At 43.8% G+C, this 27,602-nt stretch overlaps 1 protein-coding gene across 1 annotated transcript; it reads left to right on the top strand.

Annotated features, from left to right (window-relative positions):
- The first annotated feature begins 5,800 nt into the window (after nucleotides 1–5,800).
- Nucleotides 5,801–27,130, top strand: LOC115775834 (uncharacterized). The gene is made up of 8 exons (XM_030723357.1): nucleotides 5,801–5,831; nucleotides 10,972–11,013; nucleotides 11,091–11,360; nucleotides 15,759–16,001; nucleotides 16,098–16,295; nucleotides 17,881–17,946; nucleotides 26,553–26,690; nucleotides 26,883–27,130. Exons 1-8 carry the CDS (start codon nucleotides 5,801–5,803, stop codon nucleotides 27,128–27,130), a joined length of 1,236 nt encoding a protein of 411 aa, XP_030579217.1.
- Nucleotides 27,131–27,602: the final 472 nt, after the last annotated feature.

Raw genomic sequence — 27,602 nt, forward strand, 5'->3', positions numbered from 1 at the left:
TTGTTTCCCATGTTAAAAATGATCTTCCTCAGTAATTCTGCCTATGAAACAATGAATACATATGAACAGGTGTTTGGTTGTTGTGAGGGAGCAGGTGTGACTGATGGTTCCTCTGCGTTTGGTGTACAGGAAGTGTGAGCTCCTGCAGCTCAGGTGCTTTTATTCAGGAGTAATCTCAGGGCGTGTTTCAGAGCCTAAGTGTCAGAGGTCACGATGCATGACATCACACTTTAATACAGCATCTGTACTATTTGTGCTCTGTAGCGCCCTCCTCAGGTTACTCACAGCATATTTACAGTCAGAACTTTTCAGCTGCTGCAGAATGATTCCTCTCTGAAACGCTGCATCAGGATCTGACCTCTTACTGAAACTCTTTAGCCTCCTGCTGAGATCTCAGTAGATTAATCAGTCACATAAAAATCAGACTTCTACTGAGTAGAAAAACAAGTAGAATGAAAACCAAAGTGGATCCACTGCAGTGACACACTGATCCTGTTTACTGTCTCACACTTTGGCTCTCTGAGGGCTCATCAAACTCTCAATCAAACCAAACAAATTAATTTTAATGCAGTTATAAATTTAAATGTGTTCTTGGACTGCCTGTGGTCTTTTCCTGCTTCATTAATCAAACTGTTGGTTTTTATTATATTATTATATTTATATAGTGTATTATTCTGAGATTCTCCTGCTTTGGTTTCTGAGGGAAACTCCAAAATAAATTTGACTATTTAACAATAAACTAAGTAACCATAAGCAGCAGGAGAGGCAGAGTGAACATGAAGCCTTTAACTGGTTAAAATGGGACAATCATCAGGAAGAGCACAAAGAGAAATTCCGATTTGGGAAATGAAGATGTTTAGTGAGAAATGTCCACAAGGGGGCAGAGTTGTTATCCCTGTGAGAGTGACTCCACCCTGTACCTGTGATCAGGTGTTTAAAGGTCAGAGGAAAGCTGACAGGAGGGCAAGTAACCATGACAACCACACCCACAGTGATGACTGCAAAATGATGTCATAATGAACATGTTGAAAATTGTGTGTTTTTAATATTTACTTAATATTTCAAGGTGGGGCCTGATTATTCAGGACCTTGTAAAGATTCTAGATTTAACAGGGAGCCAATGAAGAGAAGCTGCAGCATTTTGGATCAGCTGAAGGCTTTTCAGGGAGCTTTTAGGACAGCCTGATAATAGAAGAACACACTGTGGTTAGACACTATGTTTCTAAGGTTTGTATCCAGTGAGATTCTGAGCTGTCCAACAAAGGAAATCACTCAATATTCAATAGATTATACTGAGTAATGGTTTAGTTATGTATCCATAAAGAACAGAAATTCACTCAGTGACATTGTTCTAAGAGCTGATTGGTGAGCCACAGCTGAACATGCAGCCCTGCACAGGTACAGCATTTTATTGTAATCTCATTGTGTATACTTGTATATGCAATGACAATAAAGGAACTTGGATCTTCATCTTTGTTCACTCAGTTTCAGTTTCTTCTTTCTGGATCAAAGTTTGCTGCCTGATGCTTCGTGGATTCTCTGTTACTGATTTATTTCTCTGCTCATCTGCTGTCCAACTCTGCCTGCAGGTACAGATAAAGGAGCCTGAGCCTGATCATTCACGTGTGTGTGTGTGTGTGTGTGTGTGTGTGTGTGTGTGTGTGTGTGTGTGTGTGTGTGTGTGTGTGTGTGTGTGTGTGTGTGTGTGTGTGTGTGTGTGTGTGTGCTCCCAGTGGAGCTGTGATAGAAACACACCTGCAGATGTTGTGGCAGGAAGTGCGCTCACTGTTGGTCCTTCCTCATCAGTTTGTGGTGTGTGTCTGTTATGTGGTGAAGGTAGTTTTTATGTTCTGTGTGTTTTTATTGGTTTTTATAGTTGCATGTTTTTATGTATTTGTATGCTTTTATTTTCATGAGGCTCTTAGTTCCTGTCACCCAATCAAGGGTGTGAACAACACCTTTTTGGTGACCTTTATATAGAGGATGGATGGACACACAGTGGAGGAGGAAAGGCCTGAGGGATTGGAGCAGAGCAGACACAGATGGACATGGGAGAAGGCAACTATGGACTTTGCAGGTTTGGTGTGAGGGGAACCTGGAACGAGCCGTGGAGGTGTGGCTGTGGAACTGTGGTCAGAGGTGGAGGAACTGGACCCAGTACAAGGTGGCTTCCAGTGGGACCCCTCTGAGCTGCAGAGGCCCAAGAGCACTTGTGTAAGACTGAAACATGTTCACAATAAGCAGCCGGACTGTAAGTTTAGCTCTGTTTTTAGTTTTTGTTGCCTTTGCCCTGCGCTCATTTTATTTGAAATAAATGGCATGTTTTTGAGTGCTGTACATTCCACCACCTATTTAGCTTTGTGTTTAAGCTGCTCTCCACCTGATTAAAAGCACCTCCCCCTCCTCATGTCTACAGGAGGTTCTCAGGAACCTGCATGTTGATCCTCCCTTCTACCATTTATACCAGATAATCTTTTAGTTCTGACATCAACAATGAGCTCCTTTGTTTTCTTTAAAGTCAGGTTCTCTGCACCTCCTCCCTGTATGCTGTCTCATCTCCTCTGCTGATCACTTGTATCATATGCAAATATAATGATGCCATGGGTGCTGTGGGTATTCGTGTGCATGTGTGGAGTACATGAAAGGAAACAGCCCTGTGGAGCTCCTGTACTGGGAGGCAGGGAGGAGGAGAGGTGGGGGCACATCTTGCTGGACTCTGGTCAGCCGGTTAAAGTCCAAAGGCAGATAATTATAGAGTTCAAGTATAAAAAATATAAACTATCCACATATCAGGAACCTACAAGCTTTATTGAAACAAACCTGGTGGTTCTAGTAAAACTGCTGACTGGGTAACACATACTGAGCCACCAAACAGGAACAGAGGAGGCTGACTGATGAAGCTGCAGAGGCTCAGAGGGCTTCTCCTTGTTCAGAACATCTTCCACTGAGTGCAGGTTCACGTCTCAGTGTTTAAAGCATGCATGACCTCACTGAGGCCAGCTGCTGCCTCCCAGTGTCAGCGGGGATAACCTGCCCTCTGTGGAGGGACCCTCTGATACCTGTTCATGGATTCATGATGCAGACGCAGCTCCACCTGCTCAGCAACTGACCTCACACCTGTTACTGCACCAACACCTGAATCAGAGCCTCTGTCTGTGCTCACACTCCGCTGCCACCTAGTGTTTGTCTGTGTGTCTTACAGCATCCATCTGCTGCAGCAGGAGCAGAAAAAACACAGCTTCTTGTCAGCAGGTCGACTGAAGGTGATGATGTGAGCAGTGATGGAGGAGAACAGGAAGTGTCAGGATTCAGTGTCATCACAGACAGGAAAGAGGAAACATCTGCTTCCTGTTTCTCTTTCATTTCTGTTCTAGGATTATTAACCTCCATGTAGCAGTTAAAGCCTCTCAGAGTTTGAGTCTGTGTCACACAGTCTGTGTCAGTGGAAGAAGTGAGCAGGATTCAAACCAGCTGTGGTAAATAACCCTGAGGTCAGCTCAGGCTGTGTGCTCTCTAATTGATGTCACTGTTTGTCCTGCAGGGTCGATGTTCACTGATCTCAGCATCATGACCAAACAATCAGAGGTCCTGTTTTGACCTGTCACTGATTCTGGCTGCACACATGTTTAATCATCCTGGTGATGTTACCAACAGCAGGTCTGAAGAAGGTTAGAGGGACACACACACACACACACACACACACACACACACACACACACACACACACACACACACACACACACACACACACACACACACACACACGTGCATGCACACACGCACACGCATATGCGCACACTCACATCTGCGCACACATGCAGATACACACACACACACCCTGAGAGATATCTTTACATCTCACCCAGAAAGCAACAAACATGTAAAGACCCTCGGTCTCTGTCAGCAGACCACAAAGCTCTGAGCTAAATCCATCTCACTCTGTCAGTGAGCAGAAGCAGTCTCACAGCTGTGGTTCAACTTTCCAGTAAACAAAGTGTGAGATCTTTGTGTCTCTGTGTGTGTCTGTGGTCACTTCTCAGAGCTGCTGATGCTGAAACATGATTAAAAATAACTGAAGGTCACATTTAAACTGAAGCTATGAAAGCAGTCTCACACCTTGGGTGGGACTGAGCAGTTTCACAGTGACACTATTATAAGATGAGCTCAGCTCTGTGCTGAGGTCTTTGTTCCTCTCAGGAACTGTTTGTTCTTTAGATCTTTTGTTATTAAGTTTCCATGTTAGGACTCAGTAGCTTCAATGTTTCTTATGTTTAACCAACAAAATAATTCACACCTGCAATAACAGCACTGACAGCAGTATCACCCATGGTCATTACAGTCAAACTCTAAATAATTCAGCAGAAGGCTGAACACACTCGAAATACCAACAAACTCTCTGTTTCCTCCTGTTGTTCCTTCAGTTCTCCTCAACTCTGGATCCTCTGTTAGTGCTGAATCCACTGCTGTCTGCAGGAAAGCAGAAAACCCACCAGTCTGGATGGAAACCAGTCTGCATGGAAACCAGTCTGCATGGAAACCAGTCTGCATGGAAACCAGAGGAACAGAAAAGAATCTCAATCTTTTGAACCCTGCTCTTAACTAAGATGAAAAATTAAAAATAATAAAAGTTTATTAACAGGTTCGCATCTAATGTGCATCGTGTTAACCAGGGTTACACCTCACACAGCAGGTCTGAATGACAGGAAGAGACCAGGCATAGAAGCCATCAGTTTACAATTAATGATTAAAACTCATCCAATGTACGCAGGTGTAAAATGTATCAGGGTTCTAGCCAGTAGATGATCACTGTAGTTCCCAGTTTTACATGTTACAATCCCACTTCTCCCCACTCACCACCATGTTCAGGCCTCCAGTCCCAGTTCCACCAATCCTAGTACAGCAAGGACCTAGACCTCCACCTCACCGCTCATCACTTCAGAAGGCCCCTTCATACTGGAGAGAGATGTGAATAGTTTCTTTAAGAAGCAGAACTGCCATCAAACAGCTGCACCAGACTCAGTGTCTCCATCCATCCTGAAGCCTGTGCTGATCAGCTGTTCACTCGTATCTTCAGCACCTTGCTGGGCACGTGTCATATGGCAGCCTGCTTCAAGGCCTTCACCATCATTCCTGTCCCCTAAAAACAAGGATCACAAGCCATACATACCATAATAATCAAGCTCATCAACTAGACCCCATGTTTGTTTAGGTTTCAGTAACTGCACTGTCACATGTTGGGCTTATTATTGGTGTAACTACACAGTTATACACATGTAAGAAGTTCCAGACTGCAGTTAGAGAAAGAGTCTAAAAAGGTTATCCTCCCTTCCAGTTACTCTGAATGAGCCCAAACAGCACTGCAACTCATCCTCACATACACCCCCAAACCCCAACCTCCACCCCCATCCACCCCCACTCTCTAAAATCAGTCCACTTATTGTGGAATTACACAGAATAAAAAGTACACACGATGCCCTGAAAAATTATTTCTCCTCTTCCTGATGTCTTAGTTTTTTGCATATTTGTCATAGTTACATGTTTCAGATCATCAAACAAAAATAATATTAGACTAAGATAACCAGAATAAACACAAAAGCTGTTTTTAACTGATGATTTTGTTTATTAAGGGAACAAAGCTGTCCCTGTGTGAAAGTCACTGACCTCTAACCTTGATGAGTGGTGGTGCCACCCTTGGCAGCAAGAACATTTGCACAGATAACGATGCTGTGAAAGTGTTAACAGGAAACTGATGAAGCTGAAGGCGTCTCTGTGCTGTTCAGACCTCAGACATTCAGACACCATGAAGACTCCGTCTGCATCTCTGCTCCTCGGTGAGTCCCACTTTCATTTATTCATTCTATCATCGGAGCTCCGACACACACTCGTAGAGGAAAACACACGTTTCCATCAGGAATAGAGGTGCAGGATTCCAGTTTAAACCTTCAAAGCCTGTGTTCATTAGAAAATACCACGAGGAAAACCGGAAGTGTTGAACCTGAGAAACCTGATGTTCTTTTCTTTTTACAAATATGAACTCTATGGATAAAAATCTTGGCCTCCAGCTCAAAGTCACTGAATTCAGGTGTTTTCAGTCCCATTGCTACACCTGTGTAAAATCCAGCACCTGGTTCTGCAGGCTGTACAAATATTTGTGAAAGAACGGCTCGTTCTTTCTCTAAGGAATCTGAGTGTGGTGCTGCAACAGCTCAAAGTCAGTTTGTGAAATTTCTTCCCTCCTCAATGTTCCACGATCAGCTCTGAGTGGAATTATTGGAAGCATTTAGGAACCACAGCAGCTCAGCCACAAACCATCAGACCACATAAGGTTACAGCTAAATGCTGAGGCACACAGTCTCCATATAGTGCATCTACTCTTCTTGATACAGTAAATTGATACAGTAACGTGTTTACGTTGTTCCATCATCAGGTTTCTGTCTGTGCTGCATCATTTCTTCTTTTCAACATCACTTTGAGTGTTTGGGGAATGAGGAGACTAACTGCTGTAGTTTGAAAACCAAATTATGCTCCAAAAACTCTTTCTGCTGCTTCTTTGTGGCAGTTTTAGTCTCATGTTCATAAAGTTTAACACTCAGACTCTTCCTACAGTCGTGCTGCTTTATACACATCATCTCATCTCTGTTTCTGGAGGTCTTCTCTCAAAGCCTTCAGAGCCTCAGCTGATCTATTCCTTATAAATATCTGTGGTGAATCTTGTACTATAGTACTATATTGATTCTCATAAATAATAAATACAGGGACATGATCACTCACATCAGTCATTCCACCTAATAACATACTGTCATCATTCCTAGTATTGACAGAAATATTGCCAATAACAGTTGCACTGTGTATTGAAATTCTCGTTGCTTTAGTTATCACAGGAAACAAGCCCGTACTGTACATAGAGTTCATAAACTGATCTGGTTTCCTCTTTCAAAATCTGTTACAATCACCACATAGAAATGCTGATTTACTTTGAATTTTATCAAACATTTCTGTTATTTTATCCATATCCAACATTAACTAACTAGTTAGACTTAACTTGGTCTACCAAGAGGTCAGCGGTGGTCACAGAGGCTCAGCAGAGGCTACAGCACAGTGTTCATCACAGTGTTGTATGCTGGCTGTTCAGTAAGGGACAGAAAGGCCCTGCAGACCATCGTTAAGACTGCTGAGAAAATAATTGGCTGCCCCCTGCCCTGTCTAGATGACATGGAGAACTACCCAGGGTTAAACAGGGCTAGGAAGATCCTGGGAAATCCGTCCCACCCTAGTCAAGTTCCATTCAACCTCCTCTGACAGAAGATACAGGGCCCTGAAGAGCCGGACAAACCAGCGTAGAGACACTTTCTTTCCCTGGGCTACTAGACTTCTGAATAATGATGCTCTGGATACTAGAAGGTGTAAATGAATGCAATTGTTTAGTGGAGTGGGGGGCAAGCAGAATTGTGTATTTGGAGGGTGGGTTGCTGGGCAGGGTATACGTCTAGAGCAGTGTTTTTCAACCAGTGTACCGCGGCACTCGTCAGGTGTGGCGTGGGAAATTATCCAGTTTCACCTAATATGCCATGAGTGTCTGTGCTGTAGTAGTGGCTGGGAGCATAATCATGTAATACTCTTCCATATCACTAGACTAGATAGCAGCAGGTAGCGAACTGCATTGTACATAGAGACAAGAGAATGAAGCAGCGTTTCCATACAGAACGACTCGGTGCGATTTGACGGCATCTCCATTAGAATCAGGTACATGTTTTCCGTAATCACTCACCCGAGGTTCTAAGCGATCCAAGGCGACATAAAAATATGACGCAGAGTACAGCATGCCACTGATTGGCCAGGGAGTGTCGTCAGTAGCAGAGGCATGAGTGCGACTCCTTCACTGCAATTTTTAAAACCCGACAGCAAGAAACTGGAGGCGCAAAGCACCGGTTGAATCCCCAGACCGACAGTTTGCAGCGGTAGTTTTGCAACATGAGAGCTATCTGAAACACACACAGCATACATATTTATAATTATCAATGATAACCTTCATCCATTAAAACACTATACGGGTACTTATGCATGATGATGATATTAAACTGGCATTAGCTGTGAGCTTGCCTCTATCTCATGTATTGTTGTGTTGTGTTATTCCTGGTAATAGAATGATTTTGGACAGAATTAGAGTTTGCAAAACACTGAAGTTTTCTACTGTAAGACCACATTGTTGTGGCATTTGTTAAATTCAAGCTGTGTTTTTGAAGTGGACATGTTAAGTGCACTTTTTATTTGAAAGAAGATATATATTATATGATAAAGTTCTTTTTGTGTTTATTTGATTCATATTCAAGACACTTTGATAAGAATGACTATATTGTTAATATAGGCTACAGAGTATCATTTTTTAACATTTCTGGCTGGTGGTGTGCCTCGTGATTTTTTCACTGAAGAAAATGTACCTCGGCTCAAAAAAGGTTGAAAAACACTGATCTAGAGGAATGAGTGTGAATCTGTGGAAGTATGCATTGATTTTATTTTTATTTTATTTTATTAAGACACTAGATAGAGACTGCTTACACAATTTTGTTGTTCCATCGCTGCACAATGGCAATAAAGGATATTCTGATTCTGAACTAATGCTGAAGAACCAACATGAGTGATGAGTAGGAGCTGCCGGGCGATTCTTTGTCTCAGAGACTGAGAGAACTTTCATTTAACCAAGTAAAAAAGTCTCATTGAGATTAAAATCTCTGTTTCAAGAGAGACCTGGACAAGAGGGCAGCAAAAGTTACAACAAATGCAGCACATAACAATCTGACAAGTTACTAGTAATCAGCAATCTAACACATACATGCAAATCAAATGCAATAACAAATCATTTGAAGAGCGGCATTAAAAGCAGTCACACTGACCACAAGACCTGTTTTTAGGTTCCACAAAAATGGACTAAACTCCACATCGTGACCAGTTCTGACAGTTTCAGCTCCTTCTCTAGATTATTTCAGGAAACAGGAGCAACAGATTTTCCCTGATTCCATTCTGACTCTGGTGACAAACATTTGTACAACATTTTGAGAGCAAAGTCTATGCTGGTTAAGACTCTTACAAATACAGTAGTATGTAAAAGTTTGAACACCCCTGATAATTTTCATGATTTTCCTTTATAGATCATTGGTTGTTCAGATCAGCAATTTCTGTTGAACATATAATTAGTGCTAAAGGTATTCAAATCAATAAAACAACAAGGGTGCCAAAACTTATGCACCTGCCTAATTTTGTGTAAATAATTACTGAACACTTTCTGTAAGTCCTATAAACTTCATTTCATTTCTCAAATATAGAATAGAATAGAATAGAATAGAATGCCTTTATTGTCATTATACAGGATGTACAATGAGATTGGAGGGCCACTCCTGTTCAGTGCCATGTAACAGAAAATCAAACTCTCTAAAATGAAAATAAAAATATTATAAAAATATTATAATCTAGTATAATCAATATGATCAAGAGATATACAGAAAATAAACAATGTGTAAAATATACAAAAAATAGAATGTATAAAAATATATACATACATACCTACATTGGTGCATCTGTACATTGTAAGAAAGTAAATGCGTGTATACATATAATAATGAAGATGATGAATATTGCACTTGGTGAATGAATATTGCACTAGTGAATGAATACTGGATATTACACAATATAGGAATGTTAGATATTGTTCAGTATGAATAATCTAATATTGCACAGAGATGTGGGTGTTGCACAGTTACGGTGGCTGAGTGTGAGAGTTCAGGGTGGTGATTGCTCTGGTGAAGAAACTGTTCTTGAGTCTGTTTGCTCTGGCTTTGATGCTCCTGTAGCGCCTGCCAGAGGGCAGCAGGTCAAACAGGTCAAAGCCAGGGTGTGAGCTGTCCTTGATGATGTTCCTGGCTCTGCTGATGCAGCGGGAGGTGTAGATGTCCATCAGGGAGGGGAGAGGGCAGCCAACGATTCTTTGTGCTGTCTTGACTACCCTCTGAAGCCTGACCCTGTCTGCCTCAGTGCAGCTGCCGTACCATACTGTGATACAGTACGTCAGCAGGCTCTCAATGGATGAGTGGTAGAAGGTCAGCAGCAGGTTTGAGTCCAAGTTGTTCTTCCTGAGGACCCTCAGGAAGTGAAGTCGCTGCTGAGCCTTCTTGATAACAGCTGTGATGTTATCTGACCAGGAGAGATCAGCAGAGATTAGGACACCGAGAAACCTGAAGGCGTGGACCCTCTCCACACGCTAGTTAGACATTCCGTTGATGTAGAGGGGAGCTGGGTCAGTCCTGTGCTTCCTGAAGTCGATGATGATCTCTTTGGTTTTCATGGTGTTCAGTACCAGGTTGTTCTCTGAACACCAGGCTGTCAACTTCAGGACCTCCTCTCTGTAAGCTGCCTCATCTCCCTTTGAGATGAGTCCGACCACTGTGGTGTCGTCAGCAAATTTGACGATGAGGTTGTTATTATCACTGTATCACTGTGTTCATCTGCTATGATATATTTAACTGAAACTGCTGATCCAAACAAATAATGATTTATAAAAGAAAATCATGAAATTTACCAGGGGTGCTCAAACTTTTGCAGCCCACTGCAGTAGAGGAATCTTGGTGCTGCTGCATTCAGCATCAGTCCTCTCTATGAGATTGGTCCCAGGACCCATGCTATGCTGTTCTTATCTCTGATTAGTTATGCCTCCTTCCACACCAGAAAGGTGATGTTCCACATCTCTACCTCATCTTTGCTGTTCCAGTAACTCAGAGAATATATTCTTCATCATATTTTGAAGTGTTCCAGATGCAATACCAGTTTGCCCTGGGAGACCCTGCCACGGGTCCCTTGTCACCTAAGAACTTCAGATCACTCACCTTTGGTGACCGCTGATCTTTAGTGTGCTTTTACCTTTTGTGACCTCTGAACTTCAGTGACCTCTGACCTTTAGTGACTTCTGTTCTCCTGTTGCAGGTGTGTGTGTGCTGCTGCTGTCTGCACTGACTGTTTCTGCAGGTGAGTTGAAGGAAGTGAAACAATCAGAGACTCCAACAAGAACACAAACACATTTACTCTGTGTGTCTGTCCTCCAGTCTCTCTGTCTGTCAGTCCAAACCTTCAGCAGTTCTTCAGAGGGTCTTCTTCAGTGTCTCTGAGCTGTGTTGATGATGAACAGACAGTTGATGGATGGACGGTGAGGAGGACCAGAGGAGGACTCACTGAGGACTGTGGAGCAGCTGCAGGCTTTGGTAGGGCTGAAGGTTCCTCCTGTGTTCTGGATCGCTCCTTCTCCTCTGATGGAAATTACTCCTGTATAAACTCATCGGGACAGCAGAGCGATGAAATCTCCATCAGTGTTTCAGGTACAGAAAGCGAGACGTTCTCACCTGCGACCAGGGGTGAAAGTAGTTTTAAATTCTTGCCATTACAATGACAAAAAAACACACACACACATTCATATATATATATATATATATATCCATCCATCCATTCTCTTCCGCTTATCCGGGGCCGGGTCGTGGGGGCAGGAGCCTAAGCAGAGAAGCCCAGGCTTCCCTCTCCCCAGCCACCTCCTCCAGCTCATCTGGAGGGACCCCAAGGCGTTCCCAGGCCAGCCAAGAGATATAATCTCTCCAGCGTGTCCTGGGTCTACCATGGGGCCTCCTCCTGGTGGGACATGCCCGGAACACCTCACCCAAGAGACAGCCAGGAGGCATCCTAATCAGATGCCCGAGCCACCTCAACTGGCTCCTTTCGATGTGGAGGAGCAGCGGCTCTGCTCTGAGCCCTGCCCAGATGGCCGCACTCCTCACCTTATCTCTAAGGGAGAGACCAGCCACCCTTCGAAGGAAACTCATTTCTGCCGCTTGTATTCGTGATCTTATTCTTTCGGTCACTACCCAAAGCTTGTGACCATAGGTGAGGGTAGGAACGTAGATCGACCGGTAAATCGAGAGCTTCGCTTTTACACTAAGCTCCCTCTTAACCACGACAGACAGGTGCAGCGTCCGCATCACTGCAGAAGCAGCCCCGATCCGCCTGTCGACCTCCCGCTCCCTTCTCCCATCACTAGTGAACAAGACCCCGAGATACTTGAACTCCTCCACTTGGGGCAAGAACTCATTCCTGAGCCGGAGAGGGTACTCCACCTTTTCTGGCTGAGGACCATGGCCTCAAACTTAGAGATACTGATTCTCATGCCGGCCGCTTCACACTCGGCTGCGAAACTTTCCACTGCGAGCTGGAGGCCACCCCCTGATGAAGCCAACAGGACCGCATCATCTGCAAAAAGCAGAGATGAGACTCTGAGGCCACCAAGGAAGAAGCCTTCCACCACCTGGCTGCGCTTAGAAATTCTGTCCATAAAAATTATGAACAGAAAGGGCAGCCCTGGCGGACTCCAACACCCACAGGAAACAAATCCGACTTATTACCGGCTATAAGGACCAAGCTCTCACTGCGGTTGTACAGAGACTGAATGGCTCGTAACAACGGGCCAGACACCCCATACTCCTGCAGGACCTCCCACAGGATACTCCGAGGGACACGGTCGAATGCCTTCTCCAAGTCCACAAAGCACATGTAGACTGGTTGGGCAAACTCCCACACACACTCGAATATCCTTGACAGGATAAAGAGCTGGTCCAGCGTTCCACGACCAGGACGACAACCGCATTGTTCCTCCTGGATCCGAGGTTCGACTAACGGATGGACCCTCCTTTCCAGCACCCTGGCATAGACCTTTCCGGGGAGGCTGAGGAGTGTGATCCCCCGAAAGTTGGAGCACACCCTCCAGTCTTCCTTCTTAAAGATGGGGACAACCACCTGGTCTGCCAGTCCAATGGCACTGCCCCAGAGCCCCACGCGATGTTGCAGAGGCCCTACAACATCCAGAGCCTTCAGGAACACAGGGCAAATCTCGTCCACCCCAGGGGCCCTGCCACCAAGGAGTTGTTTAACTACCTCAGTGACCTCACCCCCAGTGATGTTCAAGTCATTTCCCTCATCCCCAGACTCTGCTTACACTACAGAAGGCGTGTCAGTGGGATTCAGGAGGTCCTCGAAGTATTACTTCCACCATTCGATTATAGTCTCAATTGAAGTCAGCAGCACCCCACCTGCAGTATAAACCATGTCAGTGGAGCACTGCTTTCCCCTCCTGAGTCGCCAGACGGTTTGCCAGAATCGCTTCGATGTCATCCGAAAGTCTTTTTCCATAGCCTCACCGAACTCCTCCCACACCCGAGTTTTTGCTTCGGCCACTGCCCGAGCTGCATTCTGCTTGGCCTGCCGATACCTGTCAGCTGCCTCCAGGGTCCCACAGGCTAACCAAGCCCGATAGGAGCTTGATGGCTCCCTTCACCTCCGGTGACCACCATCTGGTTCGGGGGTTACCACCACAACAGGCACCAACCACCTTGCAGCCACAGCTCTGAGCAGCAGCCTCAACAATGGAGGTGCGGAACATGGTCCATTCAGACTCAATGTCCTCAGCCTCCCTCGGAATGCTGTCGAAGTTCTGCCGGAGGTGGGAGTTGAAGCTCTCCCAGACTGGGGCTTCTGCCAGGCGTTCCCAGCGCACCCTCACAATACGTTTAGGTGCACCAGGTCTGTCCAGCATCTTCCCCCGCCGCCTGATCCACCTCACCACCAGGTGGTGATCAGTTGACAGCTCAGCTCCTCTCTTCACCCGAGTGTCCAGAACATACGGCCGCAGATCTGATGATACGATTACAAAATCGATCATCGACCTGCGACCTAGGGTGTCCTGGTGCCATGTGCACTTATGGACATCCTTATGTTCGAACATGGTGTTTGTTATGGACAAACTGTGGTTTGCACATAAGTCAAACAACAAAACACCCTTCGGGTTCAGTTCGGGCAGGCCGTTCCTCCCAATCACGCCCCTCCAGGTCTCACTGTCATTGCCCACATGAGTGTTTAAGTCTCCCAGCAAGACTGTGGAGTCACCAGATGGAGCACTCTCCAGCACCCCGCCCAGTCATTCGACACATAAGCGTTCCCCAGCCCGTAGGCGCAGGGAAACTATCCTCTCATCCACCGGTGAAAACTCCGACGTGCAGGCAGCAAGCTGGGTGGATACAAGAATACCCACCCCAGCTCGTCGCCTCTCACCGAGGGCAACTCCAGACTGGAACAGAGTCCAGCCCTTCTCCAGGAGACTGGTTCCAGAGCCCGGGCCATGCATTGAGGTGAGCCCAACTATATCTAGCTGGTATCTCTCAACATCACGCACTAGCTCAGGCTCCTTCCCCACCAGAGAGGTGACATTCCATGTCCCAATAGCCAATCTCGATAGCCGGGGATCGGTCTGCCAGGGCCTCCGCCCTCGGCCACCGCCCAACACACACTGCACCATTACACCTTAGAAGGAAGTGCAGGTCACCAAAATGGGAAAAACTGTAGTGGGGGATAAACTTCCAAATTGATGTAGGGTTTTTTATGAAGTTTTGAGCCAAATTAATTTTAAATGTGTTATTCATGGTGGTAAAGTCCAAAAAATTAAGTCCTCCAGATTCATATCTATTCATTACAACACTTTTTCTTATATAATGTGTAAGATTCCTCCATAAGAAGTTGAAAAGCATTTGATCAATAGTTTTACCATCTAGTTGTAGTCCCTCTGCTGTAGTTAATAACACTCTGCCCACAAAGATAAATCTCTCTGTAACCACTGATTACGTTTCTTTTGAGTTTTCTGAATGATTGGAGTGAAGTTTAAGGAGGATCTTAATTTTTGATTCTTGGTGATCACAAGGCCCAAATATGTACCCTCCTCTTTTACCATAATATTGCAGATGGACTGGGCATCACAGTTTTTGACTGGTAGCAGTTCACATTTTTTAATATTCACACATAAACCTGAAGCCTTAGAGAAGTCATCGATGATATTGAGAGCAATCGGTATTTGATTTGCATCTTTTAGAAAGACTGTAGTATCATCGGCCAACTGACTAATAAAAATATCCCTACCAGCTGTGGCGATTCTTTGAATATTATTGTTAATAACATGAGTTGCGAGAATTTGTGTACAAAATAAAAATAGGTAGGGTGAAAGTGGACACCCTTACCGGATACCTCGTTTGAGGTTGAATCTGGGGGACATTTTAGTTTGATAGAGCTATTGCTGTTAGCATACAGGGTTTGAATGGACTTACAGAAGTCAGTACCAAAGCCAAATTTTTCTAGAGGACAAAAGATGAATTGATGTTCTATTGTATCAAAGGCCTTATAGAAATCCAGGAGGAGAATGATGCTGTTTTCAGCTATCAGTTCAGAGTAATCCAGTACATCCAGTACAAGTCTGATGTTATTTCAGATGTGATGATTTCTCATAAAACCTGATTGTGTTTTGTCAATAACTGTGTCCAGGACTGCTTTAAGTCTCTTAACAAGCATATTGGCAAAGATCTTGTAATCATTATTGAGGAGAGAAAAAGGCCTCCAGTTATCAATAAGAAGTACATCCTTGTCAGGCTTAGGAATCCATGTGATGATACCTTAATTAAGGTTTGAAGGGAGTGCACTGTTTTATATGCTTTCTATAAAAACCTGTTGCATAAATTGAGCTAACTGCTTTGAGAAACATTTGCAAAATTCTGTAGTTAAGCCATCTGAACCTGGAGATTTATTGATCTTAAGAGAGTCAATGGAATCAAGCAGCTCCTTCAGGGTGAAAGGAGCATCACAGTAATCTTTATCACACTTTGTGTCACTCTGTTTGTGTCTCTGTTGGTCAGATAAAACTGTCATCCTGGAGATTCCTGCACTTCCTGTGAGGACAGGAAATGATGTCACTCTCCGTTGCAGAGAGAGGAGCGGTGACACAGCTGCTGCTTTTTTCTTCTTTAATGGACGTCCTGTTGGATCTGTACTTACAGCAGAGCACGTCATCAGACAGGCCACACAGTCTGATGAAGGGCTCTACTGGTGTGCTACTGATATATCTGGACCATCTCCTCAGAGCTTTCTGAGGGTCAGAGGTCAGGACCATGACATCACTTCCTGTTTACAGACATGATCTAACCTGCTGATACGATGATAAACTTACTGAACAGTATCCATCATCTCTCCTACAGATTCTCCTCCTCCTACAAATTCTCCTCCTCTTACACACACAAGCTCAGACTCCACTCCTCCTCCTATGAACACTTCCTCACCTCTCACCTCCTTTCTCACAGCACTCATTGGAGGCCTTCTTCCTGTGGTTCTTCTGGTTCTGGTTGTGGTTCTAGTTCGAGTTTCTTTCCAGTACAAGAAAAAAAATGAAGAAAATGGTATGAATTCTCTCAGATTCACCTGCGAATCTTTGTCACAAAAACTGTTCAGTTTAAATCCAAATGTTTCCATTCTTGATGATGTAGGATTTGAGCTGCTGTTTTATATATTTTGATTTGTTTTCATGAAGCTCCAGATGTTTCTGTGGGTGATGGTCTGGACTGCAGGCAGGCTAGCTGAAATATTTCATTTCAACTTCATTTATATAGCACCAAATCACAACATCAGTCATCTCAAGGTGCTTTATATTGTAAAGAAAAATCATCAGTAGCTGGAGTAAATCTGTTTTCTTGCCGTACATTGGAGAGAATATTCCCAGGAGCAGAGTACGGAGCCCACAAGAGCGCTCTGGCACACGTTCCTCTCATACAGAGTCTCACTTTGTGAACCAGAATAGCCAAGATGTTAGCAGACGAGGTGATGAATGTTGTAAATAAGTCCTCAGGGGTTTTGGCCTTGATCTGCATGAGCTCATCTCTGGTGTAAGAACATCTGGTTCTATGGCAAAAGACAAATGGCAAAATTCACAAACAAACCAGAGACAGATCACAGCAATGCACTGAGGCAGCGTCACAGGTGTTATTCTACTCATGACCTTAGCCCTGTTGTTCTTATCCACCTTCAGTGGTGTCTCCTACTGGGACTCTGGGACTTCTAATCTATATAACGCACAGATGTTCCTGTTCCAGCCCCTTCACAGTATCTCTCAGTGTACGCTGACATTCTGTTACTATGAGCTACTATGTGTCTCAGAGACACTTGGCACCGTCTGCAGCTTGGGTCCAGTGGATGGATCTGGTTCTTAGGGCCTGTTCTTGTGCTGTCATGATCAGATCCTCTGTGGTGTCCTGTAAGTCAGCCTTTTCTAGCCTCTGGTAGGATTTTTGATATCAGGATATGTTGATGTCTGTCAATCGTACATTTCGTTCAGGCGCGCCCATCCTTCCTCCTCCTGCTAATCATCATCATGTGTCTTGAGCTGCATGAGGCATTCTTGGAGCAGCTCATCTCAGGGGCCATCTTCCTCATGTATTTGTGATGCTTCACATTTTATCCTGGATTCTGTTTCTGACACTCACTAATCTGCACTCAGAGCTTGTTCCTGTATAATGTTGTCAGGAAAAAATGTGAACACTTTGACAAAATCATGATAGAGGAACAGAGTGTTTTGGTGAATCGATGATGGCCTAGTTTAGAGAACTCACTGAGGCCTCTGAATCGATCTGCCAGAATGAAGGTCAGATTGTTTTCTGCAAACTGCAATAGTACAGCGGTGTACGAGTAAAGGAGACTGAATGTTCTACAGCTTCAGGCACAAAGCAGCGCTCGAATCACTGATTAACCTAAAGTGCGTGACTGTGGGAGGAAACCAGACAGAAGCCACGCAGACCCAGGAAGAACATGCAAAATCCACATGGGAAAGCAACCTCCACTTCCTGTGTGAGCTCACAGTTCTAACCAGCATGCATCATGACCCTCACAGAGCAGAGTTTCAGCTCCAGGGTCAGTTTGGACAAGCTCAGCTGAAACTGGACCAACTGTGAGGTTCTTCCAGCATCAGTTCATTCATATCTCTGTGTGCAGGTGCTGCTGAGCTCACCTATGAGCAGGTGGTCATCAAGGACCAGAGGAAGGCTGGCAGGAGGCGAGGTAACCATGACAACAACAGCACACATTCACCATTACAAAATGTTATAATTTAATAGTAAAACTTGTCTGTGTGTGTGTGTGTGTGTGTGTGTGTGTGTGTGTGTGTGTGTGTGTGTGTGTGTGTGTGTGTGTGCGTGTGTGTGTGTGTGTGTGTGTGTGTGTGTGTTACAGAACAGTCAGCTGATACAGGTGTTGTGTATTCATCAGTGAGAGCAGGTAACATTTCCATCATGAGTCTGTGAACAAATGTGAACTTTTCAGTTTCCAGTTTAATTTTATTTACAGAGATGAAAATAAATATTTGATACTCTGCTGATTTTGCAAGTTTCCCACCTACAAAGTATGAAGTGGTCTGTAATTATTATCATAGGTACACTTCAACTGTGACAGACAGAATCTAAAAAATCACATCGTTTCTCAGTGCACGAGTTCCAGGCATACAGATTATATCGACTCACAATGTGATGAGCTGTGTCCAAATCCTGTGAAGGACCCGGCCCAGGTAGACCGGGTCCTTCACAGCCCACGAAGACCGCAAAGAGCAGCTGTGAAATTGGACGGTCTAGTCTTCATATCAGCTTCACCTGCCCTCACCTCTCTAGCTCATGTTGCCTAGCAACTGTGAGTGTGAAGCACAGCTGTGTAGAAGCAGCTGGTTAAACAGAGAATGAACTTTTTCTCCTTTTTGTGGTTTAATTTTAAGTCTTTAATTCAAAATAAGCTGTTAAAACAAGCATGACAACATCAAGGAATACAGCTGAGAGAATGATTCATTTCCAACTATATTAAGTGAGACATTAATGTAGAATAAAACTATCCAGTTATGATGCTTAACTTTAATTTCAGGAGGTTGCTTATCACAGGAGCACTTCCACCCTTGTTGGTCTGTGGTGGGAAAATAAACAATATTTTGAAATTTAAGTTAATGTAAATTGATTCATTCATCAACCAAACTTAAATAATATTTATTATGTTAAATATTTAAATGTGATTAAAATGCGATTATTTCGATTAATTAATTACAAAGCTTCTAATTAGATTAATTTTTTTAATTGAGTCCCACCCCTAATATAAACACAAGGGGAGGGAAGAAATCCTCAGTGGATTTTGGAAGTCTCCCAGCAGCTGGTTCCACAGAAGAGGGGCCTGAAAGCTGAAGGCTCTGCCTCCCATTCTACTCTTAAGTATCCGAGGAACCACAAGTAAGCCAGCAGTCTGAGAGTGAAGTGCTCTGTTGGGGTGATATGGGACTATGAGGTCTTTGAGATAAGATGGGGCCTGATTATTCAAGACCTTGTATGTGAGGAGTTTGTTTGTCTCTCAACAGGAAACTGAGGACACACTCAGCCTGATGGACGACCTTCATCCTTCACTCTGCTCCTCTTCATTTGTTAGCCCTTAATTTTTGGCACACACACCAAATGTAACCAAGCCTTTATTTTCCTTGTAATGGAACTTTGAAACATTCCTAAAATGAAAAAAATTCCCTCAGCTGTTTGTTTCAGTAAGTTTCTGATTATTTGTCTTTTCATGTTTCCACCGTGTGTGTGTGTGTGTGTGTGTGTGTGGCTCAGAAACTGTGAGTAATACCTCATACATGAGTATAAAGGTTGTGTTCAGGTTCTTCCAGTTTCCTGTGGATAAGCAGAGAGCAGCACTGGAAGAAAGGATTCTGGGATTGACAGGAAGCAACACACACACACACACACACACACACACACACACACACACACACACACACACACACACACACACACACACACACACACACACACACACACACACACTGTGGAGTTCAGAGTGGGATTGGCCCTGCTTACACGTTTTGCTGTGTTTCAGCCTCCCGTTTACATGGATATGTTTCAGAAACAAACTGCATCTACACAAAGATGCATGAAACACTGAAAACGATGTAGTTCCCACTGCCAGGCCACAAGCTGGTGGTGTTTTTTTTTGTTTTTTCCAAGCTTGTTTCCAGAACACGCACACACTTAGAGAGGCTGTGACGTGTGAGGCTTTGTGTGGACTGACAATGAGGTTGTATTGCTGCTGCACACAACACTCAAACACAAGAAGAGATCCACTGTGACTCACACTACTCCAAGTTCACTGAAGCACTCATGAATCCTAACCCTAACGAGTATTGTTCATCTGTTAGTGCATGCGTGTAAAACTGTGGCGTTGGCAACCATAGTGTGCATGTGCGAGTGCCCCCGTTTCCAAAACGCACCGTATTTGTGTGTTTACATGAAAAAGGAGGCCGGAGCGTTTCTGAAACTCTGCCCTCTGAACCCCGTTTCCAAAACGAATCGTTTTTCACTCTGTTCTAAACGGGCGGCTGAAACGCATCAAAACGACACAGTTTTCATTTTGAAACAGTGTTGTGTAAACGGGGCCTCAGTCTTTTTCTCTCCTTGTGTGCTGTGTTGGATTAGAGTGTCAGAGGACATAAAACAAAGAAGAGCTCACTGCTTAATGACCACTAAGGTTCAAGAAAACCTGTCGCTCATTTATTTGACTCTTTAAGGACAAACTCCTCATCACAGACACTCAGAAACATTTACACCTACAGTCTGTGGCCAGCTGGGGGCAGCACAAAGCTAACTGTCACCTGTTCAGTCCAAACACACCAGTTTTCCCTGCACTGGATCTGAAAGTGCCTCAAACCTGCATTCCTTCTAATGGCCAGAAGGAGGCGCCTCCTCTGATTTAGAGAGAGGAGTCACAGAAATGTGTAATTTTGGTTTGGTTCTAACTTTTGAGCAGAATCCTGGTTCTGGTTCCAAAAAGCAAAATAATTAAAGTGACACATTAAACTGTGAGTCCACAAAGCTGAGGGTGATGTCACAGCACCACACACACTCCTGTGTAAAAGCATGTTGGTCACACAGGCAGGTTTGGACAGCGTTTATGGTCCTAATAAATGAGATCATCATTTAAAAGCTGCACTGTGTATTTCCACAGGTCATCTCTGACTATATTAAATATGTTTGACCATCTGAAACAAAGTGTGACAAAAACAGAAATCAGGAAGGAGCAGAAACTTTCTCACAGCTCTGGAAATCTTTCCTGTAGATCCAGCTGTGATGGAACAATGTTCCTGATCACCTGGACTTAGGGGAATGTTTCCTGATGGGAGCTGGGCTAATAGCAGCAGGTGGACCACCTCTGACCTCTGCAGGGTCCAGGTATGACCTCCTGCTACCAGCAGTGACCCTGACCCGAGCCAAATGCAGGACTAGTGGAAACCAGTCAGAAAGATGAGGTGAGGAGGGAAACTTTGAGTGTCCTCCACCTGTAACACCTGTAACAGCATTCCTGCTGTCTCATTGTTGTTGCTCTGGTGTAAATAATCATGAAGACTGAAGCAGCTGAAGCTGATGAACAGCCTCTGATACTTCCTGACCTCATCAATATCACAGCTTTCTGAACTCTGAATAAAAAGGTTTCAGTTTTTGAGCAGCGTGTTTGAGACACACACACTGGACTGAAACTGCTCCATGACAGCGAGTGGATCTGCCTCCAGGCTGCCTGGAAGAACACTGGAACTAAACTGGGGTCAGGGGTCGTGCACCATTTCCAGGACCACATTCAAGCACTTTTAAGCATTTTCAGGGTCCATTTTCCAGCATATTAAGGAGTCATTCACAATTATCAATGTTTTCCAAAGTGTACAAAAAGTACCCCCCCGAATATTGTACAAAGAAAATGTTGATCTTCTTTCATGACATTTAATTTCTCCTGGTTCTTTGGTATTTTAATGTAACAGGAAGTATTAAAAACATCCTGGTGTTGAAAAATTCCAGAAATCTTGGTATCAACGTTACTCTTTCCTGTCTATTAAAACACTGTAGTACACTGCATGTATGCAAATGTACATGCCGCCACACTGGACACAGTGGCAGTGGAGCAGTGTGTCATGTGAACAGCCAGTCTGTGCTAAAAAGGGATTTCTGTAGTGATGTATTCCTGGTATTTATATTGTTTTTTTTTTTTTTGTAGCGACTTTTTCTAGCGAGGAATGAATACCTGTGCTTGCGGGATGACATTATTTGTGTGTTTTTTTTGCTCATGTGTGACCTTTGACCTAAATATAATTCCATACTCATCCATAATTGGAATTTGCAGTTTTCCAGCAAAAACTTATTAAAACGGTGCCTCTGTCATCGGGGCAGGGGGCGGGGCCACAAACAGACTGACAGGTCACATGCAGACGTGCAGGGCAGACGGGGAAATGTTCACTTTAGACTTTCGGACTTTTCTCCGTGTCATAAACGAACTCTTCAATCAGATGGCTACTTTCTTTTTTTTTTTTTAAAAAGCAGTTACAATTTCAAGCACTTTCAAGCACTATATCCAAATTTCAAGCACTTTTCAAACCTTGAAAGGACAATGTTAGTGAGGCGGCACAGAGCTCAGCTGATCCAGCACATTAAAAGGCCTTCGCTCGGCCGCCGTGTCAGAGCGGAGGTGGATCGTGTCAGTCTGTAATAAATCCAGACGTGGAAATCGTTCCTCAGAAGAACCCGTGTCCTTATTCAGCCATGCTGTTCCAAAATATTCCAGACCCTTCCAGGCCATTCTCAGCAGCCGGGAACAAACTAGTTATTGTTCTATGAAAGCCTTGGCTTTGGACTAGCAGCTCTGGTTTAGCTCTTCTTGAGGAGTCATGATTCTGGCAAACCACTGCATGTATGGAAGTATGATAGTGGGTCTCTGCACAGAACCCTTCAGCATGCGGAAGATTTACAGGAGAACACTCAGATATGAAGTTTAAAATGGTTAAACTGGAAACATTAAAGCAGTTTTTATCTAAATCCCATTTCTCATTTTTATCCAGTAATGGCAGAAATAATTAAATTCTCCAATAAATGACTTTTTTTTTCAGTAACAATCTGACCTGAGGTCAGCTCTGCTGCTGTCTCAGTCTCTAACAGGTCGCTCAGTAAACTCAGTCTGAGATGTTTCTCCACAGTTTTATCTTCACTTTCTGTCTCCTGCAGTTTGTCCTTCAGGCTCAATAATTAGATTTAATAAATCAAATGTAAAATTAGGATTCAGCTTCATCTGATGGAGATTCTAGTAAATGATGACAGCAGATATTATAAAGAAATGATATATTTGATAACAAACTTTTATTCTGTCTGTGATGATGTCAGAGTGGGTCAGGCTGATTAAAGTGACTCGTCACGCTCCACACTGACACGTGCGATCCTCCATCATCGGATTAAAATGGAGGCTCCGCCCTTTATTTACCCGTTGCCATGGTGAATCCTGGTATCAGAGCTATATTGATGATGGCTTTCTTTCCTTACTCACACACACACTAACTCACACTAACGCTGATTGAACCAACTCTGATCAGCTGTTCTGGAACAGGAAACTCAGAGTTGCTGATCTCAGAGTTTTTTGAATGTGCTTCCTGGAATAGGCCCCAGTAATCAGATTAAAGTTACTTATCCACATGATTATGTTACTATTTTTGTCATTTTCCTCAGTACAAAGATATATTTTTGCTTTCTTCTTCAGTGACGTCTGGCTGATGTGACAATTCAGTCCCGTTTTCATCATGAGGACAATAACAGCACAGCAACACAAATGGAAACAATGGAGGGAGGAGAGAGATGCAGGTTTTCTAGCTGAAATACAGGAACTATTGTGAGTTTGTGTCACCTAAAGCAGAGCTGCAGCTAATGCAGGAGCCCCCCCCAGCACCCAAACAACAAAAGCTGGACTTTGGTACAGACCAGTTAGTGGGGGGAGAGCTGAAAAAGTTGGTGGGACAGTATGTTGTAGAGGAAATGCTGCCCTTAAACACAGCTGATTCGCCCTCGTTTCATGGCTGTCATTTTTATGTTTAGGTAGTGTGTGTGTGTGTGTGTGTGTGTGTGTGTGGGGGGGGGGGGGGGGGGGGGGGGTGCTGCTGTTGTGCCAAAAAGTGATCGTCTGCCAAAAAGCGATTTTCGGTATTTGCCAAAAATGATCACCTGTATTTATTGTATTTAAATGACTTGTTGACCCATAATCTGTGAAACATATGTCACACATTTTATATATAAGCCCTTCATAAATCATGCTGACTGTACTCTGTTTACCAATATAAGCAAAGACATTACACATAAAAGCAAACAGAAGCACACACACACACACACACACACACACACACACACAGGACATCGGATGGCGAGCCTGAGCCATGAGACTCGAGCTTAAACACACCACAGCAACCGGACCAACAGAATAGGGGTTGATATTGCTCGTAGAGAGGCAATTTGCTGCGCTCCTGTTTGCTGCTTTGGAAAACGAGGCCAAATCCCTGCACGTACAGGAATCCTGCTGGAGGTGACGCAGCTCTGCAGCTGATTCCTGCTCCACTGTGCTTCCTTTCCTCAGAGCTCTGAACACAAAACCAAAGTGGATCCAGCAAAGCTCTGAATTTATCATGAGAACAGTTTGAACTGTGAAAGGCTCACAGTGTGTTCAGATCACACACAGCCTGTTAACACGACTCAGAGAAACACACCTGTCCAGGTGTACCTGTCATGCCTCACCACCACAACAGGAAAATATGATGCAAACAAGGAAAACATATTTCCATATGTGAATGTCCCTCTCTCTCTCTGCGTGTTGGACGGTCCTCAGTGCAGCGTTTTCTTTCCTTCTTCCGTAGCTCCGTGTAAATGAGTCCTTTCATAACTGATACCTGTGCTGGATCTTTGCAGAAACATGAATGTGTGTATTTGAATATGCAGATGCTGGGCAGACAGAGTCGTGTGTGTTAGTATATATGATTATTTCCTGCAGAGCTGCCTTCATGAGCACGTCCACAGCAGAAGAACCAGAGGTAAGTGTCAAAGCTGCCCTTCATGTTTGTGGGTACAGAGGTGGTGTGTCCACTACATCTGAACTGCTGCTTTTTCCTTCACGGCTTCTTTCAAACAGATGATCGTTTATTAAGAATAATCATACATTTATTATAGCAGTGTGTGATGGAACTACATATCTGAGCAATGCTCACAACCTTCAGATTGGACAGAATGCTCACACAGCTTCCAGAGGTCATCGTTAGGGTCACACTGAGCCTAAAGTTCACTGTACCAGGTCATGGAGTCAGGACTCCACAAACACACTGACCTGGCAGCTCTGACTGATGACAGTGAGCACAGTTAAAGGGACTTTAATGACTTTAACTCTGAGATCAGTAACAATCAGAGCTCAGCAGCAAGTATGCTGGGTGTGTGCTGCTGGGTTTAGTCCGTGCTGTTATCTCTACTTTATTTTGTTTGTTTGAATGTTGTTGTTGTTGTTGTTTGTTTTTCCAAATTCAATAAATATTTAAATAAAAAATAATAATCATACAGTGATATGCAAAAGTTTGTTGTATGATCAGTTTAACATTCTATTCAATCTGAAGGTTGTGAGCATTCCTCAAATATGTGGTTTCATCACACACTGACTTAATAAATGTACAGTGGTACGGGAACGTTTGGACACCCCTGATAATTTCCATGATTTTCCTTCATAAATCATTTCAGTTAAATCTATCATACAGCAGATGAACACAGTGATATTTGAGAAGGGAAATGAAGTTTATAGCATTTACAGAAAGTGTGCACTGAGAGTCTGGATTCTGGTTGAAGGTATTTTGGATCATTCTTCTTTCCAGAACATCTCCAGTTCAGTCAGGTTTGATGTTTCTGAGCATGGACAGCTCTCTTTAAATCCCACCACAGATCTTCAATAATATTCAGGTCTGGGACTGAGACGGCCGTTCCAGAACGTTGTCCTTGTTCCTCTGCATGAAGGTCTCAGTAGGTCTCAGAAGCAGAAAAGGCTTCTTCTGCATTACTCTCCCATACAGCCTCTCCTTGTACAAAGTCCTCTGAATAGTTGAACGATGCACAGTGACACCATCTGCAGCAGGATGATGTTGTAGGTCTTTGGAGCTGCTCTGTGGGTTGACTATGACTGTTCTCACCATCCTTCACCTATCTGAGAGTTTTCTTGTAAAAAGTAAAAACAATATTACAGGCTCTGAAATGTACTTAAAGTAAGAAAGTAAAAGTAGCTGGTTGTATAAATATTGAATTCATACATAAATGATATGCTTTTGCCTCTTTAATCCATTTGTATGCCATAAGCCCGGTGATGGAGGATACACCAGTAGGATCGTCTCTTATGTGTTATTGATTCCTTTGTTTAGGCTCAGATCGTTTGATGCTTGACCAGAAATAAAAACTTCTCTCAGACGTGTTTAAGCTAAAGTAACGAGTTTGTTTGAACCTGTAAGGAGTAGAAAGTACAGATACTTGTGTAAACATGTAGGGAGTAAAAGTAAAAAGTAGTCAGAAAGCTCTGACAGAGCGGATTATTTAGGTAAAGCACCAGTGTTCTTTAAGGCCGTTACACACAGACACATTTTTACAAATAAACACCACTGGGAAAAAAATGAGGTGGGTAGCCTCAAGCGATGATGGCTTGGAAGTGGCCCGAGGGCCGGGAGTTGGACACCCCCCTGCTTTTACCACTGTGCTCCTGCTACTGTGATCTCACCTGTATAATCCTTGCTCCTACATCGAACCATCCAATGTTGTTTGCTTCTGTAGTATTGATATCAGTGCTGACGTACGGCGTTCCATCAAACCACAGCAGAGCTGCTGAGGTCATCGTTTCCCTGCCAGAACCAAAGAAACGTCAGACAGAAGCCGCCATGCAGTGCCGTCTGTTTCTGCTTCTTCTGATGGGTGAGTGAATCATGCTACCAGGGCTCCTTTGGTTCCACCGAAACCCTCTGAGTCTGATCAGGGACTCGTTAAACAACCTGTACTCTTACTGATGACATCAGGGATTTACCTGTGAACTGGACGCTTTGATGGTGAAATGAGTTTCCTGCTTGTATCAGCGCAGAATATTCAACCAGATTTCTGCTGTTTCAGGTCAGAGCTTCTTCCTCACATGTGGCCTGTATGAGTTCCACTTTATTAATGTGAACAGACCTGGAAGGAAGCACAGGCATACTGCAGAGAGGAATTATACAGACCTGGCCAAAGTGTTTGACCTGACAGACATGAGAAGACTCCCAGAACTCCCACAGTATAAAGGAGAAGCCTGGATTGGACTGTACAGCAAACCAGGAAAAGAACAGGACATGGTACTGGTCTCTGCCCGGGGGGTGGAGGAGTAACTCTGAGAAACAGTACTCTGACAGTAACAGCTGGTGGGGGAGATAAGGAGCCAAATGACGGCAAATACCCCGAGAACTGTGTGGCTACAAAAGGACAAATGGGCAGATGTTCAATGTAATCAGACTAAGGGGTTCATCTGCTATGATGGTGAGAATATGTGGACATTAATGTGATAATATGATATTTAATAATGATATAATCTAATTTATAATCAGTGTTGTATCAAATATTCCTGATTTGAAAGAGTCAGTTTGAAGAATGAGACAAATGACCTGATAAAGATGTTTTTGTGCTTTTTCTGTTGGTTCAACAGCAACGATGAAAACAATAAAAAGTTTCATGTGATTAATAATAATAAGAAGAACTGGACTCAGGCTCAGAGCTACTGCAGAGACAATCACACTGACCTGGTCAGTGGACTCCAGCAGATAAACAGCGCAGAGTTTAAGGAGCTGGACAGGTCTGCAGGTT

The sequence above is a fragment of the Archocentrus centrarchus genome, unplaced genomic scaffold (assembly GCF_007364275.1).
Source record: "Archocentrus centrarchus isolate MPI-CPG fArcCen1 unplaced genomic scaffold, fArcCen1 scaffold_24_ctg1_1, whole genome shotgun sequence".
Lineage (NCBI taxonomy): Eukaryota > Metazoa > Chordata > Actinopteri > Cichliformes > Cichlidae > Archocentrus > Archocentrus centrarchus.

What these genes read in the sequence shown, in the direction of transcription:
- LOC115775834 (XM_030723357.1), top strand. Translation starts at nt 5,801, where the DNA reads ATGAAGACTCCGTCTGCATCTCTGCTCCTCG. An exon ending in AATCTCCATCAGTGTTTCAG is followed by an intron (nt 11,361 to 15,758) that starts GTACAGAAAGCG and finishes TCTGTTGGTCAG; the next exon opens with ATAAAACTGTCATCCTGGAG. An exon ending in GTTTCTGCTTCTTCTGATGG is followed by an intron (nt 26,691 to 26,882) that starts GTGAGTGAATCA and finishes CTGCTGTTTCAG; the next exon opens with GTCAGAGCTTCTTCCTCACA.